General features: G+C 39.4%; 4 protein-coding genes across 9 annotated transcripts; 3 read left to right on the forward strand and 1 right to left on the reverse strand.

Moving 5' to 3' along the window:
* Window positions 1–5805: 5805 nt before the first annotated feature.
* Window positions 5806–6819, reverse strand: LOC114820934 (uncharacterized). The gene has a single exon (XM_029092282.1). The coding sequence runs from the start codon at window positions 6817–6819 to the stop codon at window positions 5806–5808; it is 1014 nt and encodes a 337-aa protein (XP_028948115.1).
* Window positions 6820–10701: 3882 nt separating this feature from the next.
* LOC103415189 (uncharacterized) lies at window positions 10702–13654 on the forward strand. Its single transcript, XM_008353537.4, has 6 exons — window positions 10702–10929; window positions 11028–11282; window positions 11651–11887; window positions 11976–12062; window positions 12181–12314; window positions 12927–13654. Exons 2-6 carry the CDS (start codon window positions 11043–11045, stop codon window positions 13033–13035), a joined length of 807 nt encoding a protein of 268 aa, XP_008351759.3. The 5' UTR covers window positions 10702–10929; window positions 11028–11042; the 3' UTR covers window positions 13036–13654.
* A 1119-nt stretch (window positions 13655–14773) lies between these two features.
* Window positions 14774–18698, forward strand: LOC103455072 (probable serine/threonine-protein kinase WNK3). Of its 6 annotated transcripts, XM_070812498.1 has the most exons (9): window positions 14865–15207; window positions 15420–15457; window positions 15634–15861; window positions 15954–16177; window positions 16285–16442; window positions 16892–17072; window positions 17142–17282; window positions 17396–17587; window positions 17783–18698. In XM_070812498.1, the coding sequence occupies exons 1-9, from the start codon at window positions 15121–15123 to the stop codon at window positions 18235–18237; spliced, it is 1704 nt and encodes a 567-aa protein (XP_070668599.1). In that variant the 5' UTR covers window positions 14865–15120; the 3' UTR covers window positions 18238–18698. The 6 variants fall into 6 exon arrangements, with proteins under 6 accessions (XP_008392885.2, XP_008392884.2, XP_008392886.2 ...); XM_008394663.4 differs by having other exon boundaries at window positions 14774–15207; window positions 17148–17282; window positions 17396–18698; XM_008394662.4 differs by having other exon boundaries at window positions 14820–15207; window positions 17396–18698.
* A 1022-nt stretch (window positions 18699–19720) lies between these two features.
* Window positions 19721–21654, forward strand: LOC103455073 (elongation factor Tu, chloroplastic-like). Its single transcript, XM_008394667.4, has one exon. The coding sequence runs from the start codon at window positions 20045–20047 to the stop codon at window positions 21506–21508; it is 1464 nt and encodes a 487-aa protein (XP_008392889.2). The 5' UTR covers window positions 19721–20044; the 3' UTR covers window positions 21509–21654.
* Window positions 21655–22063: the final 409 nt, after the last annotated feature.

The raw sequence follows: 22063 nt of genomic DNA on the forward strand, positions 1-22063 counted from the left end.
AAAACATCTTTCTCTTTAGAAATATAATAACTCCTCACCGTAAAACCCGTATAATTTCTCAAAAAATAGTACTACATATGTATATAGAAATCAGTCTCGAAAGCAATGGAAACAAAGTATATGCCATGCCAACTATCGCAGCAATAAATATGTAAGCCAGGTGAAATAAATCAACATAAAATGATATGTCAGCCGGAGTCACCTAACGTGACTTGTACGGCTGAACCTACTGCTCATCAATCTAGCTGAAGTCACCTAATGTGACATGTACGACTCTAAACCTGCACACGAATGTGATATGTACGACAGACTGGTGTAAATAAGTACGTTCGAGTGCTACAAATACGTGAAGGCTGTGCGAATTATCGCAAGTCACCTATGAGTCGTAATCACCGAATATGGTATGTACGACAGGCTGGTACCTGCCTTGGATCCAAAGTGAGCATGTGGTGCGGAAGGTGAACGATCATGTGAAAGCTAGGCCCTGGCCACGGGTGGAGCACTAACATCGTTGTGCAGGACAATGGGCTCTACGTGCATCCAAACATAACCATATACATCACAACCACTAACATCATAATGTACTAACCTGTAGCTTACCTAGGCATCCGCAGCATCATGCAACATTATCCACAACCCTACGTAACTCAATCCGAGAGATCGACTTGGATTTTTGATCCGTAACTTCCAAAGATACATATTATGTTTCTAGAATAACACACTAAAGTTTCGGAATGATCCAACGGTTGGATCTCCGTCAATTGCCAAAACCAAGTGGCGGTGAACGTTTTATTTTATGAAATTACAAATCCAATTCAGGAAGATCCATATGTTGGATTCCCAATCTGTAAGTTCTTACATTCCTCAAATATTACAAATAATAACCTATTAAAGTTTTATGACGATCCAACGGTCGGATCGTCAATTCATATAAGGACCCATTAACGTATCGTTGAGAATTTAGGGTCAAACAATCAAACTTTGTCATACAATTATCAAAATTGAACTTAAGGCATCTAATTTAACCTAAAAATAGCATTGACGGCCCTCTGGCCACGCACCGCTGTGGGTGGCGGTCGGCAGCCCCAACTCGTTGGAAAATCCAACTATTTCCAAAAATTACCAAAATTTACAAAAATGAAGATCTCAATGAACGGAGAAACTTTCATACTTGTGACTAAGGCCAATTTGGCCTGGAAAAGCCCCAATTCCACAAAAATATGTCGGAAACCATATAGAGGGTGGCCTTCAATTTGACTTCCATACTCACTCCGACGCCTCCACAAACCCTTGGGCTTTGTTCCTGGGTTCTAGGGGAGTGTTCTAGGGGTGGTAATTGAAGGAGATGGTTTTACAATTGGTGGATCCCGAGCAAGGGTCTCGCGGTACCCCCACGGGTTATTCGGTAATTTACAACCAAATCCTTTCCAAATTTGGGTAGAAATGGGAGAGGAAAGGACTAGGCGATGATTGGGAGTGGTGTCTTGATCCAATTCGTGGGAAATCCCGTGGAAAACCACCAGAAAATATGGAGAAATGGGTCGGTTTACACGGGTCACGCTAGTTGAGGGAACTTGTTTCCTCTTTTCCCCCGTTTCTCTCTCCTTTTCCTTTCCCTCCTTTCTTGTTTTCTGATTGGGCAGTGCCCATTTCTTCCTCTCCAAGCCCTCCACGTGGCACCTCAGAATTGTCTAGAGAAATCCAGATTATTATCAAATGATAATTTCACCCCCAACTTTGCTTGTTTATAACTTTTTCGTTATAACTCCAATTTTGATTCCGCTTGCGCCCACGCGTTCGTAATGACGAGTACTTCGAGAATACCCTAACGAATGAGTCTTATGTTTCTTAACCATGGCCAACGTATGTCAAAATCTTTGCCTCTAAGGGCATTTTTGTAAAATCACTATTTTTAAAATTTATAAAAATGTAAAATCCGGGACGGGTCGTCACATTTTCCATTTCAAAGAAAGTAAAGAAAGAAAAAACGAGAAAGAGAAAGAGGATGCAAGAAGAAACAAAGAGAAAGAAGATGCAGGGAGGGGGTTGGGTGGGGAGAAAAAAAGGAAGAAAGCAAAGGGTCGGAAGGGGAGAAAAAAATGGAAGAAAGAAGAGGGTTGGGTGGGAGAAGAAAAAGGACTTGGATTATGGGTTAATGGTTGGCCTAAAATAAAAGCTTAAAATTAGGGTCTAAACTTAAATTGAGCTTGTAATATAAACACTCAAATATTAAATAAATAAATAAACTTAATTATATTTAACTTGGTTTGGTTTTTAAATCATCGAAACCGAAACCAAACGAATAACTTTCGGTTCGGTTTGATTTTCTTACTTCGGTTCGTTTTTTTTTTGTTTGGATTTTTTCGGTTTCGATTCGCTTTTTTCGGTTTTCGGTTTTTCCAACCCATCCCTGCTTCGAACTTGTGAAAAGACAAGCCGTATTTGCCATAATTTTGGTTTGCTGAATATGCTCCTTGATTTGGTAGATGCCATTTGAGAGGTGAATATGTTCCTTCATATGCTATGAAAAGCAGTGAAATGATAACATTGATAAGTTCTTTGGTAAAAAAGCAAAAAATTGATCATTTCTATTTCTCCTTTGTTTTTGCAATGAGAAGGGGACAATACTATTAAAAAATTTCGATAACGTAGTTTATCAGGTCAATTTTTTTATTAGGTGAGACTAAGGAGAGTATGAATAAAATTAAGGAGTAATTAATTTTCTATATTTTTTTCTAACTTGTATAGACTAAACATTTGTTTCTTTACAAAATTTGATTATGATGCTTTGATCAATTGCCAACTCAGTATTTTTCTATTTACTTAAGTTAGGTAACAACTAATTTTCTACAATCTAAAAATTTTAAATTCGTAGCTTTATTAAAAATATAAATTTAATTAATTCCTCATTCTCATTAAAAATATTTAGCACTACCGTCTAATAATATTCCTCCTCACTTTTAAATGAAAAGTCTTATTGTAGACGTTGAAATTTCGGTGGCATAAATGTTAGCCATTGCATTAAGATTACATTTGTAAACATTGAAATTTTGGTGAAATAAATGTTGACCATTGTATTAAAATTACAACCTTCATTCACTTCACCTACATCATACACTAAGTTCACCTACATCATACACCAAGTTTCACCTACAAACATCCACCAAGTTTCACCTACAACATCCACCAAAATTCACCTACAACATCCACCAAAACAAATGGATGGTGGTGATTCGTTCCCAAAGCCTATAAATAGGCTCTTCCATCAAAGAATCAAGAAAACCAATTCACAAATACATTTCTCTACTCCCAAAATGGAAGAGAATACTCCCCACACATCTAAAATCCTTGAAGCTTTGAAACTCTAAAGCTTTCAAGCATCCAACCTCCCAAATTCAAGCAAATCCCGAAGGATCAAGAAAGCCCTATTCGTTCTTCGTCAAATCCTCCTTCAAGATCAAGCCCCAACGGCCCTTGAAGAAATTCCTCCTTCAAGATCAAGCCTCAACGGCCCTTGAAGAACTTCCACCAATTCAAGATCAAGCCTCGACGACCCTTGAAGAAAGTGTTCAACAAATCCATACAACTGTTCATCCTAAGATCAAGCCCCGACGACCCTTTTGGATCAACAACATCACCAAATCCACATAACTGTTCATCCTAAGATCAAGCCCTAACGGTCCTTTGGATCAACAACATCAACAAATCCACACAATTGTTCATCCTAAGATCAAGCCCCAACGGCCCTTTGGATCAATAACATCAACAAATCCACACAACTGTTCATCCTAAGATCAAGCCCCGACGGCCCTTTTGGATCAACAACATCACCAAATCCACATAACTGTTCATCCTAAGATCAAGCCCCAACGACCCTTTGGATCAACAACATCAATAAATCCACACAACTGTTCATCCCAAGATCAAGCCCCGACGGCCCTTGGATCAACAATCATCCATCTTCAAGATCAAGCCCAAAAGCATTTGAAGATCCATTCATTATTATTCTTCAAGATCAAGCCCCGATGGCCCTCGAAGAAAGTGTTCTTCGTTCTTCGTTCTTCCAAGATCAAGCCCCGACGGCCCTTGGATCAACAATCCACCAATTCAAGATCAAGCCCCGACGGCCCTTGAAGAAAGCACCATCGTTCATCATCCGTTCATCCAAGATTAAGCCCCGACGGCCCTTGGATCAACAACATCAACAAATCCACACATCCAACCGTTCTTCAAGATCAAGCCTAAAAGCCCTTGAAGATCCGTTCATCACCGTTATTCAAGATCAAACCTTAACGGTTCTTGAAGAAACACTCATCCTCAAGATCAAGCCCCAATGACTCCTTGAAGATCCACTCAAATCCACCTTCAAAGATCAAGCCCACGGCCGCTTGAAGAAACTTCCAACAGTTCATTCAAGATCAAGCCTCGACGGCCCTTGGATCAACGAAACATCCACAAATCAACACCTTACGGAGATCGAATCAGAGGATCAAAATAGAGAGAGATTGTAACCCAAAATCATCAAACACAAATATTTTGTTTGTGCACGTTGTTCTTGTCTCTTTCGTTTCAGGAATTTTCCGTGTTCACACTTATGCTTGATTCTCGTCAAGGTGAAGTTGGACCATATTATTATGGCAATCTCATTATAAGATTTAGCCCACTCTCTCACCCCCCATAGTGTAGATACTATTTTTTTTAACAAATGATATTATCTATACACTAAAGGGGCATGGGAGTTAACTAAGCTTCATAATGAGCTTAGTGTGAATACTATTGTTTGTTAAAAAAAAAGAGTAAACTTTTATTTATGTTATTATATTTAGTTAGTCAATTTCTTCATTAAAAAAGTCATTAATACTTTTAAAGAAAACTTCATTAATATGTTAAAATTTTATGCATAGTTATATAAAAAATGTATTTAAAACTTATGGTACATTTGAAAATAAAAGTACCTACTTTTGGTACGTTTAAAGTCTAAATGTACCAAGAAACAAAATGCACTAGAAAGCCAAATGTGCCATAAAATCAAATGTACCCATAGTATGGATTATCAAATGTGCCAATATAGTCAAACGTACCTCTAATAAAATTGTAGAAAAAAATGTATGATCAAATTCATAAAAAGAACAAATGTTTAATCAATGAAATTGAAAAATAAGGTGCATATATTAAAACGTCCCTAAAATTAAAATACAAAAGAATCTCCTACTTGAGTGAAAAACAATATGAAAAGCAAGGAAGGGAAAAAGCCAAATAAATAAAGTTATATATATTCATATAAAGAACTTTGGATGACAACACATTCCCATATGCACATGTTGGTAGGAAAAATTTGCTCAATTATCAAAGATTAGATCAAGAAAGAGGAAAAAAATATAAGAGGTGGAAAGATGCCTCTATAGATTGGCAAATTATTGAGCATTTATGTGTATTGTGTGATACAATCTGTCTTCCTCCAATCATGCCCATTTGTTCATCCCAGCTGTAACTAAACTCCAACCACCCTCCCTCTTGGGTCCCAACCCCTCTTTTTCCAATCCAATCTTCCAACTCACCATCCAATCTGCATCCTCACCATCCCATGATGTCCCCATTCCTTGATGTCCCATTTCATTTGCCACCCTAGCTCATTCTCTTCTGGTGGTGAAACAACGTGAATATCTAAACCAATCACGTATTGTCACGTAAAAGAGTTAATATATATAAACAGTCATGGTGCGTGATTGACTTGAAATATTATCATGGATGTCATCTGATGATGATGATGATGATGATAGTCTACCAAAGGATAGATATAGTTTCTCATTCAACTTTCCAGGCATAAAGAAACAAGCAAAACTCAGATGAACCGGCAGAAGTTGCGTTATTAATCCCTTCTACTGACCCAGAACTAGTCTGAGATGACAATGGAGTTGATGCCAATGACGAAAATGGCGGTGAGGACGACGAGGTTCTCGACAATGGCGATAGAGATGTACTTGAAGCAGGCAAATTTGGCTTGAAAATAAACAATGCATGCCTTAATCCAGGACTAAAAAGCCAGTCATGGACATCCCAATAAACCTCAATTCTCAACTTGTTGATGTGAATGGACTCATTACCTCTAAACTTCCATTGAAGATGCTTCACATGAACCACCAAATGCCCATCAACCCTAATCTCCAACTCTGGCTCCACCCCATTAAGGGTACTTCCACTCCCAATGCTCCCGCTGCCACCGCCGCCGCCACCACCTCTGTTTTTGCATTCAATTGCAATTTCATGCGATCTGCCTCTCTCATAAAACTTAGCTTTTGTGGAAAACTTCTTCTTACCAAAAATGTGCTCCTTTTTGGAAACCAAAGTGGGATCAGTCAGGGCAGGTCTAAAACCTGCTTTTCTATAAGCATCTTTTTTGAGATCACCAAGAACCAAAACAACTTCCTCGTCACAAACAACCGCCACGTAGTACTCCGACTTCGGCTCCGTCCCGCCGTTAAATTTCGCCGCCTTGAGGTCCCAGAAGATTTCCACTGCTTTCTCATCAACCACAAAGCGCTTGGAACCTTGCTTCCTCCAGAAGTACCACGGCTTGAGTTCAACTTTGCAAGTGTGCTGCTGGGTTTGATCTCCATCCGGACCCTCCACGGACACCGACAGGCCGTGGAGGAGCAGGTTTTTGCACCATGTGATCGTGATCAAGCGGCTCTGACCGGCTATCTTGGCTCTGTACACTGACATGCACACACTGTGGCCTGACCTAGTCACAGCCGAAGCATCATCACTTAACTTCTCACCTGATGAGAAGCAAGCAGGAATGCCAATGTGGTCTTGCATTTTCGCAACCAGGACGGATTCAGGATTTGAAAATAGAGGACGCTGAACTTTTAACCAGGGACAGATCCAGGATTTTAAAAGTTATTTGTGCTAAACATTTATTAGCAGGGACGGATCCAGGATTTGAAACTGAGGCGTACTTAACGGCCTTTCGGAAGTGGAAGATGAGGAACAAATTGGAGGAAGGAGAGTTGGGGGGAGAAGGGAATTTTTAAGATGGTGGGAGAGAGTGAGTGAAGATCTTAGTCACAAGATGTGTTGAGTCACAGATGCTGCCAGAGGTGTGTTTGGCAGCACTGATTGGAATAAACAATTATTTCCAAACTGGCAGATAGACTGGCAGTGAGTGAGAGTGAGTGTATGGAACCACCTTTTTTATTCTTTTTTTTTTATAAAAACATTATTCAGTTGTCTGCACCAATGCTAACCTCTCTCTTACCTGGATTTCAATTTGTTTATTTTGTTAATATTTATTTTAATTTTGTTACCGTTTTATTTTTTAACATTGACAACTTTATTGAATCCGAGGTGGTTTTGCTTCTACTGCACTTAAATTACATATTTCCATGCATGTTTAAAAGCAGCAATTGACCATTTGTCAAGAGATTAGGGTTCAGATTTCTACACAAAGTCAAAGAACATGTTTGACAAATGATCTGTAGAGCAGGAGAATCATAACGATGCGAAGTGCTACTAGTTAACGTATTGTATGTGTGGTGACATAAATGAAACAATAACAGCTTATGAAAAACGACTATACAAAGCTAAGGGTGAAAGAGTTGGGTATTTGGTTTGCTTTCCAATGTGGGTCTGTGGAGTTTTTAATTATTTGAATATGTGTTCATAAAGTTTGCATATGGGAGGTGCAACTTTTTTCAACTTTGCATTCAAAGATGTGTAATGTAGGAGAGGAATCTGAGACTTGGGGAGGGGTAGCTGCTGCAGATCTGGTCCAGCTAGCTCCCTCCTTGCATTGCAGCCCTAAGGCTACCCACTAATGCTTGCTTAATAATGCTTGGATAATGTTCTCTTTCTTATAATTTTAGATAAAATGGAATAAACAAACACATAAGTTTTGTGGGGGCAATGTGTGGTGTGGTTCTTATTCACATTGTGTCTTTTGCACACTCACATGGAACTCACCCTTAGAAAGGGATATATTGTTATTCACACCCCCGTTTGTACCTTTCACACATTTTTGTTAATGTTTTACTATTGATCATCTTCCATTTATTCGATCTGATGACTGAAAATTGAGAAGGGTGTGTGAGAGGTAAAAATGGGTGTATATACTATAGATAGCACTACGCTTAGAAAATTAGGGAAGATTTTTTTTAGCCAAAATGGTTCTTAAGATTGGATAACTCTTCACTTTGCTCCCCAACATTGAAAACTGAAAGAAGTGATCCATGAGTTTGTCTAGCGTAACTGTAACATCCCACATCGCCCATAGGAGTGATCCTTAAATGTATATTCTCATCCTTACCTAACACGAGGCCTTTTGGGAGCTCACTGGTTTCGGGTTCCGTGAGTTTCCAAAAACAAAACCGTGAGGGAATGGTAAGCCCAAAACGGACAATATCGTGCTACGGTGGTAGAGCGGGCCCGGGATGTGGTGGACCCGGGTCGGGATGTGACAGTAACTCACTTTGGTTATTCCTTGAAAAAATCTATCAATATCTTCGTTAAGTGGAGAAGTTGGTTTGACAAAAATACCTTAAAAAGTTGGTGATCACGTGGTTGCTCACTGTGACGATTTAACGATGATATTGACAAATTTAATTTTTCACAGAAGAACCAAAATAATTTACGATGAACAAATTCAATGAACACTTCAATTGATTTTCATTGTCAATGACTAAAGCAAAGAGTTATGTCAATCTTAGAAACTATTTTGGCTAAAAAGCTATTAAAGATTCTCACTTATACGACTGCGACGATATTTTAAGTCAATCAAAACATTGTTATATATTTTAACTTTTTTCACGTGACAATACTGAATTCGCTTCAAATATCGCCACATTGATACTCTAGTTATAGCTATGTTCACGTAAGAAGAATAAGGAAATGAAATTCTTTATTTTGATCCTCCATGGTAAAGCTTCATCAAATGGAACCCAACTGTCTTGCAAAGAAAAAAAAAAGGTGAAAGGTATCATCGTGTGGCGTTTTCCACAAAATAATTATTAGAGTTGGTTTACAACCACCACCATTTACTCTTTTCATCGAGGGAAAGTTCAAAGTAAAAAAGAAAAAAGATATTATACATTGGTAAATTATTTTTTCTTTTTTGTAAGGATAAATTGAATTAATAATTTTCGTAATGATAAGATACTTAAAATATAATTTCTGTGGTAAATTTTGGATTTAAACTCTCGTAAAAACTATTAACAAGTCAAAATCAAAAGTATGATTTACCTCCATTAAATGCGACAATAAATATGTACTTTTGTCGAACCCCATGCCTTCTTTTGTTCACGTTCTCTCTCATTCTCTGTTCTCTCTTTAATCTGTATCAAAAAAGGTCGTACCCAGTGCACAAGGCTCCCGCTTTACGTAGGATCTGAGAGAGGTGAATGTCGGCTAGCCTTACCCCCATTTTATGGAGAGGCTGCTCCCAAGCTCTTTAATCTGTATCACCTTCACCAAATACACAATCACAGATTCATGTTTCTTTCTCCTTGGCTTCTTTTTTCTGATTTTCTTTGTATATTATCACATTTGTTTGTCTGTTTTTGTTCTTGGGCGACCGGGTTTTAAAGCGGAGGCATTATTATGTTAGATATTGTACTGATGTGCTTTATAAAAAGTGGGTATAAAAAAAATTGAGCTTAAAAAGATGTTTAGTAAACACTTAAAAACAACTTATTTTCATAGTTTTGAGTGAAAAAAAACTGAAAACGTGAAGCAATAAAAATGAGCTTATTCTCACAGTACAACAGAAATAATTTTTTTTCAAAGCACAACAATACCAAACCAGCCTATTGTGTCTTGTTAGTAACCCAATGTAGGCATTGTGTTTGTTATGATGGAAATGCAGATGGTTGAAGATGACAGGTAGAGGAATGGGAACAGAGAAGGAGAAGCACTTACATCTCTGAGGAAGAAAGAAGGAAGAGGTATGCCCTACTTGTGGCAACCATGACTCACTTGAGTGCACTTGGGACAGAGAGAGGAAGGGTAACAGAAAGAGAGCGGTGGGTCATTTTTATCTCTGCATTTAACTGAGATTTGATAGAAATTTCACTTACGGTTAAATTTGCTAACAGTTTTCACCACGAGTGTCACGTGGGTTATCTTTCAAATACCCTATCACTACGGACCATTAATTTAATTTGGCCTTTCGTAAACAAGGAAAAGGAAATTACAAGGAGAAGAACGAAGTTGAAATATAAAATATTACTGGCAAAGAATGAACCCAACCTTTCTCGCGTAATTGAGAATATATTAGCAAACATCAACGACCAAAAATGAGAATGAGCTATATATTCGTAAAATTGGTAAAGCTAGTTGGCTTTATTTAAAAAATAATTAGAATTATCATAACTTAGTTGTCATTCCTGACATATCTTGCGTGCACAAGAAATAAAAAAACGGGTGAGTTCCATGTTGAAAAATAATTAGAATTATCATAACTTAGTTGTCATTCCTGACATATCTTGCGTGCACAAGAAATGAAAAAGCGGGTGAGTTTCACGCTGAAGCTGAGTATATCATACGATTCATACCTATACAACCATGTTTTTTCTTTTCTGTTCAGTTGACAGCTTCATTTCAAACCACAAAAACGAAAGAAAAGAAACAACAAACAAGGAGAACGTCTCGTACCTGAACAGCCAGACATCATTCTCGTTCTTCACTATTGCCACACTTGCCTCATAAGATGAGATATTACAATTAACGTTTAATAGGCCCAAAGTCCATTACTGGGCCAGTCAGGTTGTTGATATAGGCCCGTTTCCTTGGTCCCAAATCGGAGCCCCAAATGCCCATGAAGCCACTGAGGTCATTTTCGTCTATCTACCCGCACATAAACCCCAATTCCCAAACGGCCGCGGGTTTTGGGTACCGTCACTGGGATTGTTGTCACCGAGCAAGACCTGGAGCTGGGTAAGCCACCGATCATCCCTCCCCGTTTGGTTCCGTAGAAAACCCAATAGAAAATTGCATCCATTTTCTCAGTAACCAAACAGGAAACTTGATTGCAGACCCACACCGTAAAAATGCAATCTTTAAGTGCGAGCATCCGATTGGTCCGAAGGCAAAGGGTCGACAGCTCAAAAATTGCTCATTTCAGATCGATTGGAGCTTACCAATTGAGTGGAGGTTCTGGGTTTAGTTCGTTGGCGTCGGATCGTTTGGCCTCTGCCAAGAAATTGGGGGATTTATCGGGTTTTGGGTCTTCGAAGAGTTCCTTGTTTCAGTCAGTTTCCAAGTTTTCGTATCGATCTTCGGCCCCGTTCGTATGTTTTCGACTCGCTATGCCCTCTCTAATAGCATTTTAGCATGTTTTGTGAGCTATTTAATTTGAAGAATACATTTTGAACGTGTTTATAGTTTTGAATTTTACTCTGCATATGTATGTAATTGTGAATTTTAGGTTTTTGGAATTAAAAAGCACAATTTTTTTAGGGTTTAGTTTAAATGTTGGTACATTTACGAAAAGACGATTTCTTTGTTAAATTTGAGGTTTTTGATGCAATTGAAGCCTAGATGACATGTCATTAACACATTTTTTTGTTTTGTGGTGTATAATTCATTTGGAGAGCAAGATTTTGTCTTTCTTTCCAAATATAGTGTTTTTCTGATGCTTGTAGTGTTATTCTACCAGACAACAACGAGCTCTCAAAATGCGGCCCCAGCTTCCTGTAATTCCAGCTTATTCAAGAGTGCTCGACTAAGCTCTTTTCGATGTGCGGCAGTTTCACCTCCTTTCCCGAGCAGGTGCATTGCAACAGGGGGAAATTCTGTTCAGTCAGCCACTCAAGATTCAGGAATGTCTGTCTCTGATGTAGCTCCTTGCATCAAATTCAAGAGGCTTGATAAAACTGCCCACCACATAATGCAGGCATGTGTGTATCTATTTGTATTCGTGACAATACATAACACATTTTCTATTCCTGTTATATTTATATTAGTTGATTTATACGTCACAGATTCTAGATAAGGAAGCTTTAGAGGAAGTGAAGGCGCAGAGAGAAATACCAGACGTTAGGCCTGGTTATATGGTGCAACTCAGAGTGGTATGATGTGTTCTTTTCGGAAAACAAATGGTGTTATAATGCTCCTTATGCTGTGGAGGGAGTTCCTCACGAGATTGAGTCCTTTTTTTATTCTCAACGCTTTTCCGTATGTGAACAGGAAGTACCCGACAACAAGCGACGTGTTTCAGTCGTGAAAGGTGTTGTGATTGCTAGACGTAATGCTGGTCTAAACACTACAATTAGAATCAGGAGGCAAGTGGCTGGAGTCGGGGTTGAATCTCTCTTCCCATTGTAAGCAATTCTGATGTTTATTTTCCTTTACTATTGATGGCTCTAGTGGTCTTTGACTCCCTTCTTTAAGCTGGAAAGTGAACATGTGATTTCTTAGCTGGATGTCCTGGAAGCGGGTGTATTGAAATGTTGCCATACTCAGTTATTCTCAACTCTGATCATACGAGTATTAGATGCTTGCACAGCATTATCGATACGATTTTCATTGAAAAATAGTTATTTGTATATTTTGTGGTAACGTGTTTATTAAAGTGGAGCCTGTAAAAAGGTACTGAATTTTATTAGTCAAAATTCTGTACTCTGAAAACAAGGAAACTAATCATGCTCAGTAAACATTGCTTATTAAAGCTCTGGGTTCATGACCGTGAACTGATTAACTTCAACGCAAGTTTAGGTTTTCAGTTTTTTTTCCACAAATTACTATTTGAGGTGAAACAGACGATTAACTTGGGGTTGGGGCTAGCGCTTCAAACAAAAGTTTATTTCTATTGATATCTGATAATTTCATCTGGAGTTCTCATGTGTGTGGGATTTTATCGTTCGTTTCACATAAGTAGATAATATGCTGTCAGTCTCTACAAAATGACCGACGAAGTGGATAATGTTTGGCAGGTATTCGCCTAACATAAAGGAAATTAAGGTGCTGGACAAGAAGAAAGTGCGGAGGGCCAAGCTGTACTATGTCAGGGACAAAATCAATGCATTCAAGAAGCAATCGTAGCTAGTGGGATCAAAAGGATGCTGCCTGACAAAGATTGTGTCCCATGTATGACTTAGGTCAGAAATCCAGCAAAAGTTTTGGTGATTTCTTTTCCTCATTCTTTTTCTCCTTTGAACGCATGAGTAGTCTGTGAATCTTCATCAAGTCTTTGAGAATCTGTGATGCCTGGTAGAAATGTGCGAGTTCAATTGAAAGCCGGGGAAGTTACCAGAATTGTTTACTTTCGATGATAGAACAGTGTGTACTCAGGTTGATGAATGTTATGAAGTTGTTGGCATAAATGTGATTGTTTGTTACACAAGTAGGACTATTTTCTTCAGTATATTCCTTATTTGGCTAAAATTTGGGTTTGCATGCCAGAAGTCTAGCCAAAGAAGATAAAAGTGGGAGAAATGTAGTATTATTTCACCTTGGTCATCTTCATCTGTAGTTTCTGATCCATTGGTCACCTCTTATGTTACTACTGAGAACTTTTTAAGTGTGATTGTTGTCACACTGCCTCGTAATGTTACCAATTCACGTGCTGTAATATTGTACCATTGAATTTGTAACACAACGTGCTGGTGTAACGATCATATTGAGAATATCTCATTGCTGGCATCGATATTTTGATCATCAACTTTTTGAGTTTTGAATGCTTGAATTGTATTTGTATGTGAATTTCAGCTATGAGGTCACCATCAGCATTTGTGTGCCAGTTAGTCATCTCTGCTACATTTATGAAACAGAAAGAAAGAGGTTACTGGCGAAAAGATTTTTCAGAAGAATTATTTTAAAAATTTGCATGACGATGATGATTAATGAGATTACGACTAATTAACGTCACATTACCTGTTAATTATTTTGTATTAAAATTTCGAAAACCTACTAACCTAATAGGAATGGTAGGTCCTTTTTTGGGTGTTTGTTGATGATTAATGAGATTACGACTAATTAACGTCACATTACCTGTTAATTATTTTGTATTACAAATTCAACAACCCACTAACCTATTTGGAATGGTACTATGGTAGATCCTTTTATTGGTGTTTGTTGAGATTAGATTTGATCAACATTCCTTGTTACAATTTACACACGCATCAAATTGTAATTTAAATATCTTCACTTTACCCTATAAATGGGCTCTTTCTTTTCCTAACATGACTTTTTCAAAGCACTTTCAATTGATTGGTTAGTCTTATAAAGAGTAGTACCAAAGTGATCAAACTAATTAATTAAACAACTACGGGATGACTTAATAGTTGATGATGAACTTCAAGCACCGTATTTTACATGACACGTCTTGAGTTTGATTCCTGGAGCTGGAGAATTACACGATGATAGCCAGCAAGAAGCTGAAATGCCTCTTAGAGTATTAAAGTGTCAGATTATTATTATTATTATTAAGAGAGAGAGTTCAAAACCATTGGAATAATTTTTTGGAGAGGGAAGATTTTCGAACTTGAGACTTATGAGTGAAAACAGAACACTCTATCCACTAAAATATTAGACCACATGTAATTATCAATTTCTAAATACAAGTATATAAAATATAGCAACCTCCAAAAACTAAACAGTTAACAAGTTAATACCACGCTAAATATTCGATAACCTCAAATTAATATTTAATCAGGAGAGCGTACTTGTAAAACATTATAACCGTTGGATGGCTCCACACTCCACGTAAAGAATGAACGTGGGAAAGATCCGAAGATCCGGCACCTAGCAATTTAAGGTGCGAAAGTTAGCTGAAGAAAACGCGCGTAGCAGATTACTCCCCCATGCCCTCCCTCAAACCGGCAAACCCCACCTTTCCGAAAATCAAATCAAAATCGCAGTTAGTTCATCTTCTGATTTGCTCTGTGTCTCCCTGCCAAATCCAACGGCTTCGCTTTCACGTTTCAATCTCTCTCTCTCCTCCCTTCACTTTCTCACACCTCCGCAAACGCACGCTCCGTCGTCTTCTTCTCCACCTTCATACTTCAGCACCTCCGAGTTCCGGTTCCCTAATACGGTGCGTATTGGGATTTGATTTCGGGGCTAACAGCGGGCGGAATTGACGTTTCGGGCTCGATTTGATTGGAAAATACGAACGAGTTGTCGAGAATGCCACAGGATTTGTCGTCGGAGCGAGACACCGACGATGCTGATACCGAGTTCGTTGAGGTTGATCCCACTGGTCGATACGGTCGGGTCAGTAGCCTATTTTTCGCTCTCTTTTTTTTTCTTTAATTTCCATTTTTTCCTGTTTTTTTTTATTGTTTGTTGATTTGATTTAGCTGGTTTACTCTTGAAATGTTTGGAAATTAATTACTCAATGCTTTAAAGTCTTAATCTTTTATCAATAAAGTTGTGATTTTGACTGATTTGTGTTGAATTCTCTTTTGTTTTTGGTGATTTTGCAGTATAAAGAGGTTCTAGGAAAAGGGGCTTTCAAGAAAGTGTATCCTTTTGCTCTCATTTGTTAATTTACTAATTATTTTTCGAATTTTAATTTTTGGGTTTTTTAGTTGGATTCAAATGCTGTGTGAATTTGAACCATTTTACTTTGATATCATATTGAGGCCGAATTGTGTTGTGGATCTATTTTTGTGTGGCCTTGATTGGTATGGAACTTAGATATCGAGCATTTGATGAATTGGAAGGTTTAGAAGTAGCTTGGAATCAGGTTAAGGTGGCGGATCTATTGCGCAACTCTGAAGATTTAGTGCGGCTTTATTCAGAAGTTCATTTGCTTAAGACTTTAAAGCACAAGAACATAATTAAGTTTTACAATTCGTGGGTCGATGCCAAGCATGAGAACATCAACATTATTACAGAGATTTTCACTTCGGGAACTTTACGACAGTGAGTTTTTAGTGATCCATTGTTGTCTAACATTTGATGTCTGTGGTTCCTTTATGATTTTATTCAGTTTTTCAGTGTCCATTATTGTGTAGGTACCGGAGAAAGCATAAGCATGTTGATTTGAGGGCGTTGAAGAAATGGTCTAGGCAGATCTTAGAAGGCCTTTGGTATCTTCATAATCATGATCCCCCAGTCATCCATCGAGATTTGAAGTGTGACAACATTTTTGTCAATGGGAACCAAGGTGAGGTCAAAATTGGTGACTTAGGACTCGCTGCTATTCTTCGCCAGGCTCGTTCAGCTCACAGTGTTATTGGTGAGGACTAAAAATATAATCAGTTATCTATATTTTCCTTCCGCAATAATATTAGTGCAGAATCTTTCTGTATCAGAGCTGGCAATGTAAGTGTTTTATCACCTTAGGTACCCCGGAGTTTATGGCGCCAGAGCTTTACGAAGAGGAATACAACGAGCTTGTAGACATTTATGCCTTTGGCATGTGCTTGTTAGAGTTGGTGACCTTTGAGTATCCATATGTTGAATGTTCCAATGCTGCTCAAATATTCAAGAAAGTGACATCAGTAAGGGCTTCATGACCTTTAGTGTTTTCACTGTCATAGACTCATAGTTGAGAAGAATTTCTTGTCCTTGAATGTTACATCATTTAAAAGTGTTTTAGATAATTTCTTGTCCTTCACGGTCACTGGATCTGTCAGACTCTCAAGTGTTTTAGATAATTTCATTTTTCCAGATACATTGCATTTCTTTTAATTGTTGTTAATGGTTCATCAAAGTGGATTGTGATGCATGATTCAGTTGTTTAGCTTGTTTCACTAGAGCAACTTTGGATCCTTTCCCACCAATACAAAGGTTAATACTTGAATTCTAGGCATAATTGCACAAAAATCTCCTGTGGCGAATGATTATTTTACATTCTAACATGGTCCTTGCATCAGCTTTAACATGGTTCTTAACTTCTTATATCAGTTCTGACATGGTCCTTATATCAGATCTTTTTCTGTTGTGGTAGGGAGTAAAGCCAGCATCGTTGGAAAAAGTGACAGATCCTGGAGTTAAAGCATTCATAGAAAAATGCATTGTGAAAGTTTCAGAACGCTTGCCTGCGAAAGAACTTCTGATGGATCCTTTTCTCCAATCAGATGATAATCGTGAAAGTATATCTCGCTCTCTACGACCCACTCATTATTCAGGTAAAGTGAGTTGTTTATCTAGTGCTCAAAGGATTTTTGTGTTATTCTCCTCACATTGTGACATGCTAGATGCAGAAGGCAGTTCTGATCAGACTGATATTGAAACAAAGGATACGGACCCTTCTCATGAGACAAGCAGAGACTTCAGTGTGCAAGGTCAGAGGAAAGATGACACGATATTTCTGAAATTACGAATAGCAGATTCTACAGGTAACCTTTTCTTTCTTTTCCACTTTTCTATTTTATTTACTTTTCTGTCAAAGAAGTATGTTTTTATGCCAGCTCCCGCTCTTAAAACTGAGAAAGTTTCCACCTGGGCCCAGGTCATTTTCGAAATATTCACTTTCCATTTGACATTGGGGAAGACACTGCAATTGCTGTTGCTAGTGAAATGGTTCAAGAGTTAGACCTGACAGATCAAGACGTTTCAACACTTGCTGAAATAATTGACTCCGAAATCCATTCCCACATTCCAGATTGGCCACACGGAGAAGATTCTGGAGACCATATTGATGGTGAGGCCTCAACTCCTTATAGCCATGCTTCTGAGTCTAAGGAGGATGCTTCTCCCTTAATACACGAGGCCCTTCTTTCTAATAGTCTTGCGTTAGAAAGATTGCCTTCAGGCCGCAAGTACTGGTGTGACTCACCCAAGGAAGGTGGTGGAAATTCTCCAGCTAAGTATTTCTTTTCTAATTTGAATTCTCCAGCGGCTTCAGTCACTGCAGGAGGTACTGAAGAAAATGAGAACTCTGCTGGTAGCAGCCCTAGGGAGGAAGATGATGCAAATGGTGCTGGCGCCTCAGATTCACCAAATGGTGGTGTTGAGGAAGATGAGAGATCTCCTGGTGGCCCTAGAGAGGAAAATGATCCAAATGGTGCTGGAGCCTCTGACCCACTGAGTGGTGATAGTCATAATGCAGCTACTGATCCGCATCTTATTAATGGAGTTCTTCCATTTGAATCAGAAGTAAAGATCATTGCCGAGAAACTCGAGAATCTATTGGTAGAACAGAAAAAGGAGTTAGATGAGCTCAAGAAGAAACATGAATTAGCAATATCAGAACCATTGAAAGAACTGCCCCCAGTTTTCCGTCAAAAGGTTTTAGATATATGTAAGATGAGATTTCCAGACTACAAAATGCAGCTTGAGGCAGACTGCTAAACCAAGCAATTTGCAGGTTCAGCTCCTCGTATCTGTTTCACGTCTCCACTTCCAATGCTGGGATATCTAGATTGTTTATTCAATTTTCCAGTGACAGAAATAGAAATCGCAGAGATATTCTATACTTCGGTGAAGTTGGGGAGCATGAGCTAGTAGCGGTATCTGATGCTGCTGGATAGACATTGAGAGATTAGTAATATAGATCCAGCAAACCATAGCCTGGAGGACAATCAAGCTTGTCATCCAGATCAGCCTTTAGAGCGACCCCTGAAGCCCTACAGATTCCGGCACTTGAACTCCCGCGAGGTAACACATCAGCCTGATAAGTCGATTTGAATACGGGTTCACCATCACGTGGAGTATATACCTGTACAGATAAATTCTTTACCCTTTTTTTTCTTCAGTTATACCTCAAATCAGTGAGTTGAGCAAATTTGAAAATTATCTTGGTTTTTGGGTTACTTGTTTGTCAAGTTATTGTTGTGGGATGCTTTGCCCTTGTGTTGTTTGTTGAGTTGCATAGTTTTTTTCTGGATTCCAAAACCCTTCACCAATCAAAATATGAGGCTGGTGGTCGTGGCACGTTTGCCATGGTAGATTGTGACTCCACAATCCACAATGCCATATGATTTGCTTCGGAAAGTTAAGGTATTTGAAACAATTACGTGGCACAAAGGGAGTCTGTCTTTTAGGGTTGCCATCCCACATGGACACAAGTCACCATCTATGAGTCCATTTCATGTACTTTGTAGCCACAAAAAAATTTTGAGAGCCCCCATTGGCATTATTTTGAAGGATTCGTATCCCATATGGATTCAAAGTGTAAGGATCTTAGGGATTTCTACGTCCTAACTATTTGTCATATATCGTGCAGCAAGAAATCATTTTGAATTTTATTATCTAAAATTAAACATAAATGGTACCTAATAAAAATTGATCGTACGATGTACAACAAACGGCCATGATGTGAGGATTCATAGGATCCCCACAAAGAAGATCTGGAGAGAATCCTCATCCTATTTTGAAAATCAGATGAAGTTCTAAAGAAAAAAAAAAAGAAAAATGATTTTTACCCGTTATTTTTATTATTCTACACATTTTGTTTATTTTTTATTTAAATGATCATAAATAAGCAGAAGTATGTAGGGGGAGATAAATGATTTGTGAAAATAGGCGGAGGTGTTATTTTCACACAAAAACATAATATGATGGTTGGTGTGTTGCCAAATCAAATTATTTTCAAATAACTTAAAAAGTGTAAGTTTTGAATAAAAAAAAAATCAGCACACACCTTTTTGGTACTTTATACATTTCGTTAATTTTTATTTGATTTATTCAATTTAATGACTAAACAATAAAAAGCGGCTCCAGAAGCTTAACCGTATGTGAAATTCAGACCTCACTACCGAAAATTCGGTGTATTTCGAATATGAATGGATATTGAAGTTCCGAATTTCGTTGCAATGGAATGGAATAAATTGAACCGGAATTGAAAAAGAGAAACCCTTGAAATGCAATTAGAGCGGGTTTTATTTTCACACGTGTGAGGATATAACCCTAGTTGCACAAAAACCCCAAACCCCCACCAGTAAGACTAACTCCCTCTAAAACTCAGGCAGAGAAATGGATAGACCCCCGTATGAGGTCCTCCGTTGTCTTCCCAAAACAAGATAACACTATCCCTCTCTCGCTCTCCTTCCTCCTTCACATTATCCCCAAAACCCCCCAAATCCGAGCCCCTATCTTCTTCCTCCTTCCTCCCTTTCTCTCTCCTCCCACTTTCTCTCTCTAAAGACTCTGTCTTTCCATGGCAATCTCCACACTAGCAGCTACAGCTGCAACCTCAGCTTCCTCAAAGCTCACTTATCCATATGCCTCCCCAGCCTCCCCTTCCCCCACAACCCCTTCTTTCTCCATTAGACCTTCTTCCAAGCTAACCCACCTCTCCTCCTCCTTCCTAAACCCCTCCACCATCCTCCACCTCACACCCTCCACCGCCACCCCCCACCACCACCACCGACGCCGCAACTTCACAGTCAAAGCCGCCAGAGGCAAGTTCGAGCGCAAAAAGCCCCATGTCAACATCGGCACAATCGGCCACGTCGATCACGGCAAAACCACCCTCACCGCCGCGCTCACCATGGCCTTGGCCTCCATCGGCAACAGCGTCTCCAAGAAGTACGACGAAATCGACGCCGCCCCGGAAGAGCGCGCCCGTGGAATCACCATCAACACCGCCACCGTCGAGTACGAGACCGAGAACCGCCACTACGCCCACGTCGACTGCCCCGGCCACGCCGATTACGTCAAGAACATGATTACCGGCGCCGCCCAGATGGACGGTGCCATTCTCGTCGTCTCCGGCGCCGACGGCCCAATGCCGCAGACCAAAGAACACATCTTGCTGGCGAAGCAGGTGGGTGTGCCCAACATGGTGGTGTTCTTGAACAAGCAGGACCAGGTGGACGACGAGGAGCTCCTGCAGCTCGTCGAATTGGAGGTGAGAGAGCTGCTTTCTTCCTATGAATTTCCTGGTGATGATGTGCCTATTATTTCTGGATCTGCATTGCTTGCACTAGAAGCTCTAATGGCGAATCCCACCATTTCGCGAGGCGAAAATCAATGGGTTGATAAGATTTATGAACTTATGGACGCTGTTGATGATTACATTCCGATTCCTCAGCGGCAGACTGAGCTGCCGTTTCTGATGGCAATCGAAGACGTGTTTTCGATCACTGGCCGTGGCACTGTCGCCACTGGCCGTGTCGAGAGGGGGAAGGTTAAGGTCGGAGACACCGTCGACATTGTTGGCTTGAAGGACACCAGGAACACAACTGTCACCGGTGTCGAAATGTTTCAGAAAATTCTTGATGATGCCATGGCTGGTGACAATGTGGGGTTGTTGCTTAGGGGTATTCAGAAGATTGACATCCAGAGAGGGATGGTTTTGGCCAAACCCGGGACTATTACCCCGCATACCAAATTCGAGGCCATTGTGTATGTGTTGAAGAAGGAAGAGGGGGGGAGGCATTCGCCGTTCTTTTCGGGTTACAGGCCTCAGTTTTACATGAGGACCACTGATGTCACCGGGAAGGTGACTTCGATTATGAACGACAAGGATGAGGAGTCGAAGATGGTGATGCCTGGCGATCGCGTTAAGATTGTTGTCGAGCTGATTGTTCCGGTGGCGTGTGAGCAGGGGATGAGGTTTGCTATCAGAGAAGGAGGGAAGACTGTTGGAGCTGGCGTTATTCAATCCATTATCGAGTGATAGAAAATAGAAATTATGTGGTGGTCTGAACTTATTTTTGCAATTTGGTGTCAAACTTGAACTCTCTTAGCTTCAATTTTATCTAGCTTTTGACATTTCCAAGCAATTTCCACAACGAAATGTTATATATTTTGTAGGTTTCATCATCCCAATTTGCTCTGCTTTTTTTGATGATTCATTTGTTAGTTTGATTCCTAGCTTGGTCATGTGAGATCGAGAGATGCGGATGTATTCCCGGTTCTGCCATGGTTGTATGGCAGAACGAGTGAGGTTTCACGCCGGATTCTTAACATAGTTATGCGAGATCGAGAGACGCGGATATACTCCCGGTTCTATGGCAAAACGAGTGAGATTTCACGTCGGATTCTTAACTTCGCTAAAGCTTTGCACTCCCAAGTCCATGTTCAATTTGAAACTCCATCGACTCAAAATGTTTCTGTTTTTTACTCTAAAACAGCTTAATCAAATTATGACTCGAGTTAATTACAAAATACTTGAGTCCTAACCAGTCGAGATAAAAATTTCTTACCGATTTGCCATGCCGCCGGTGTGTGA

This window comes from Malus domestica, chromosome 14, assembly GCF_042453785.1.
Source record: "Malus domestica chromosome 14, GDT2T_hap1".
NCBI classification, from domain to species: domain Eukaryota; kingdom Viridiplantae; phylum Streptophyta; class Magnoliopsida; order Rosales; family Rosaceae; genus Malus; species Malus domestica.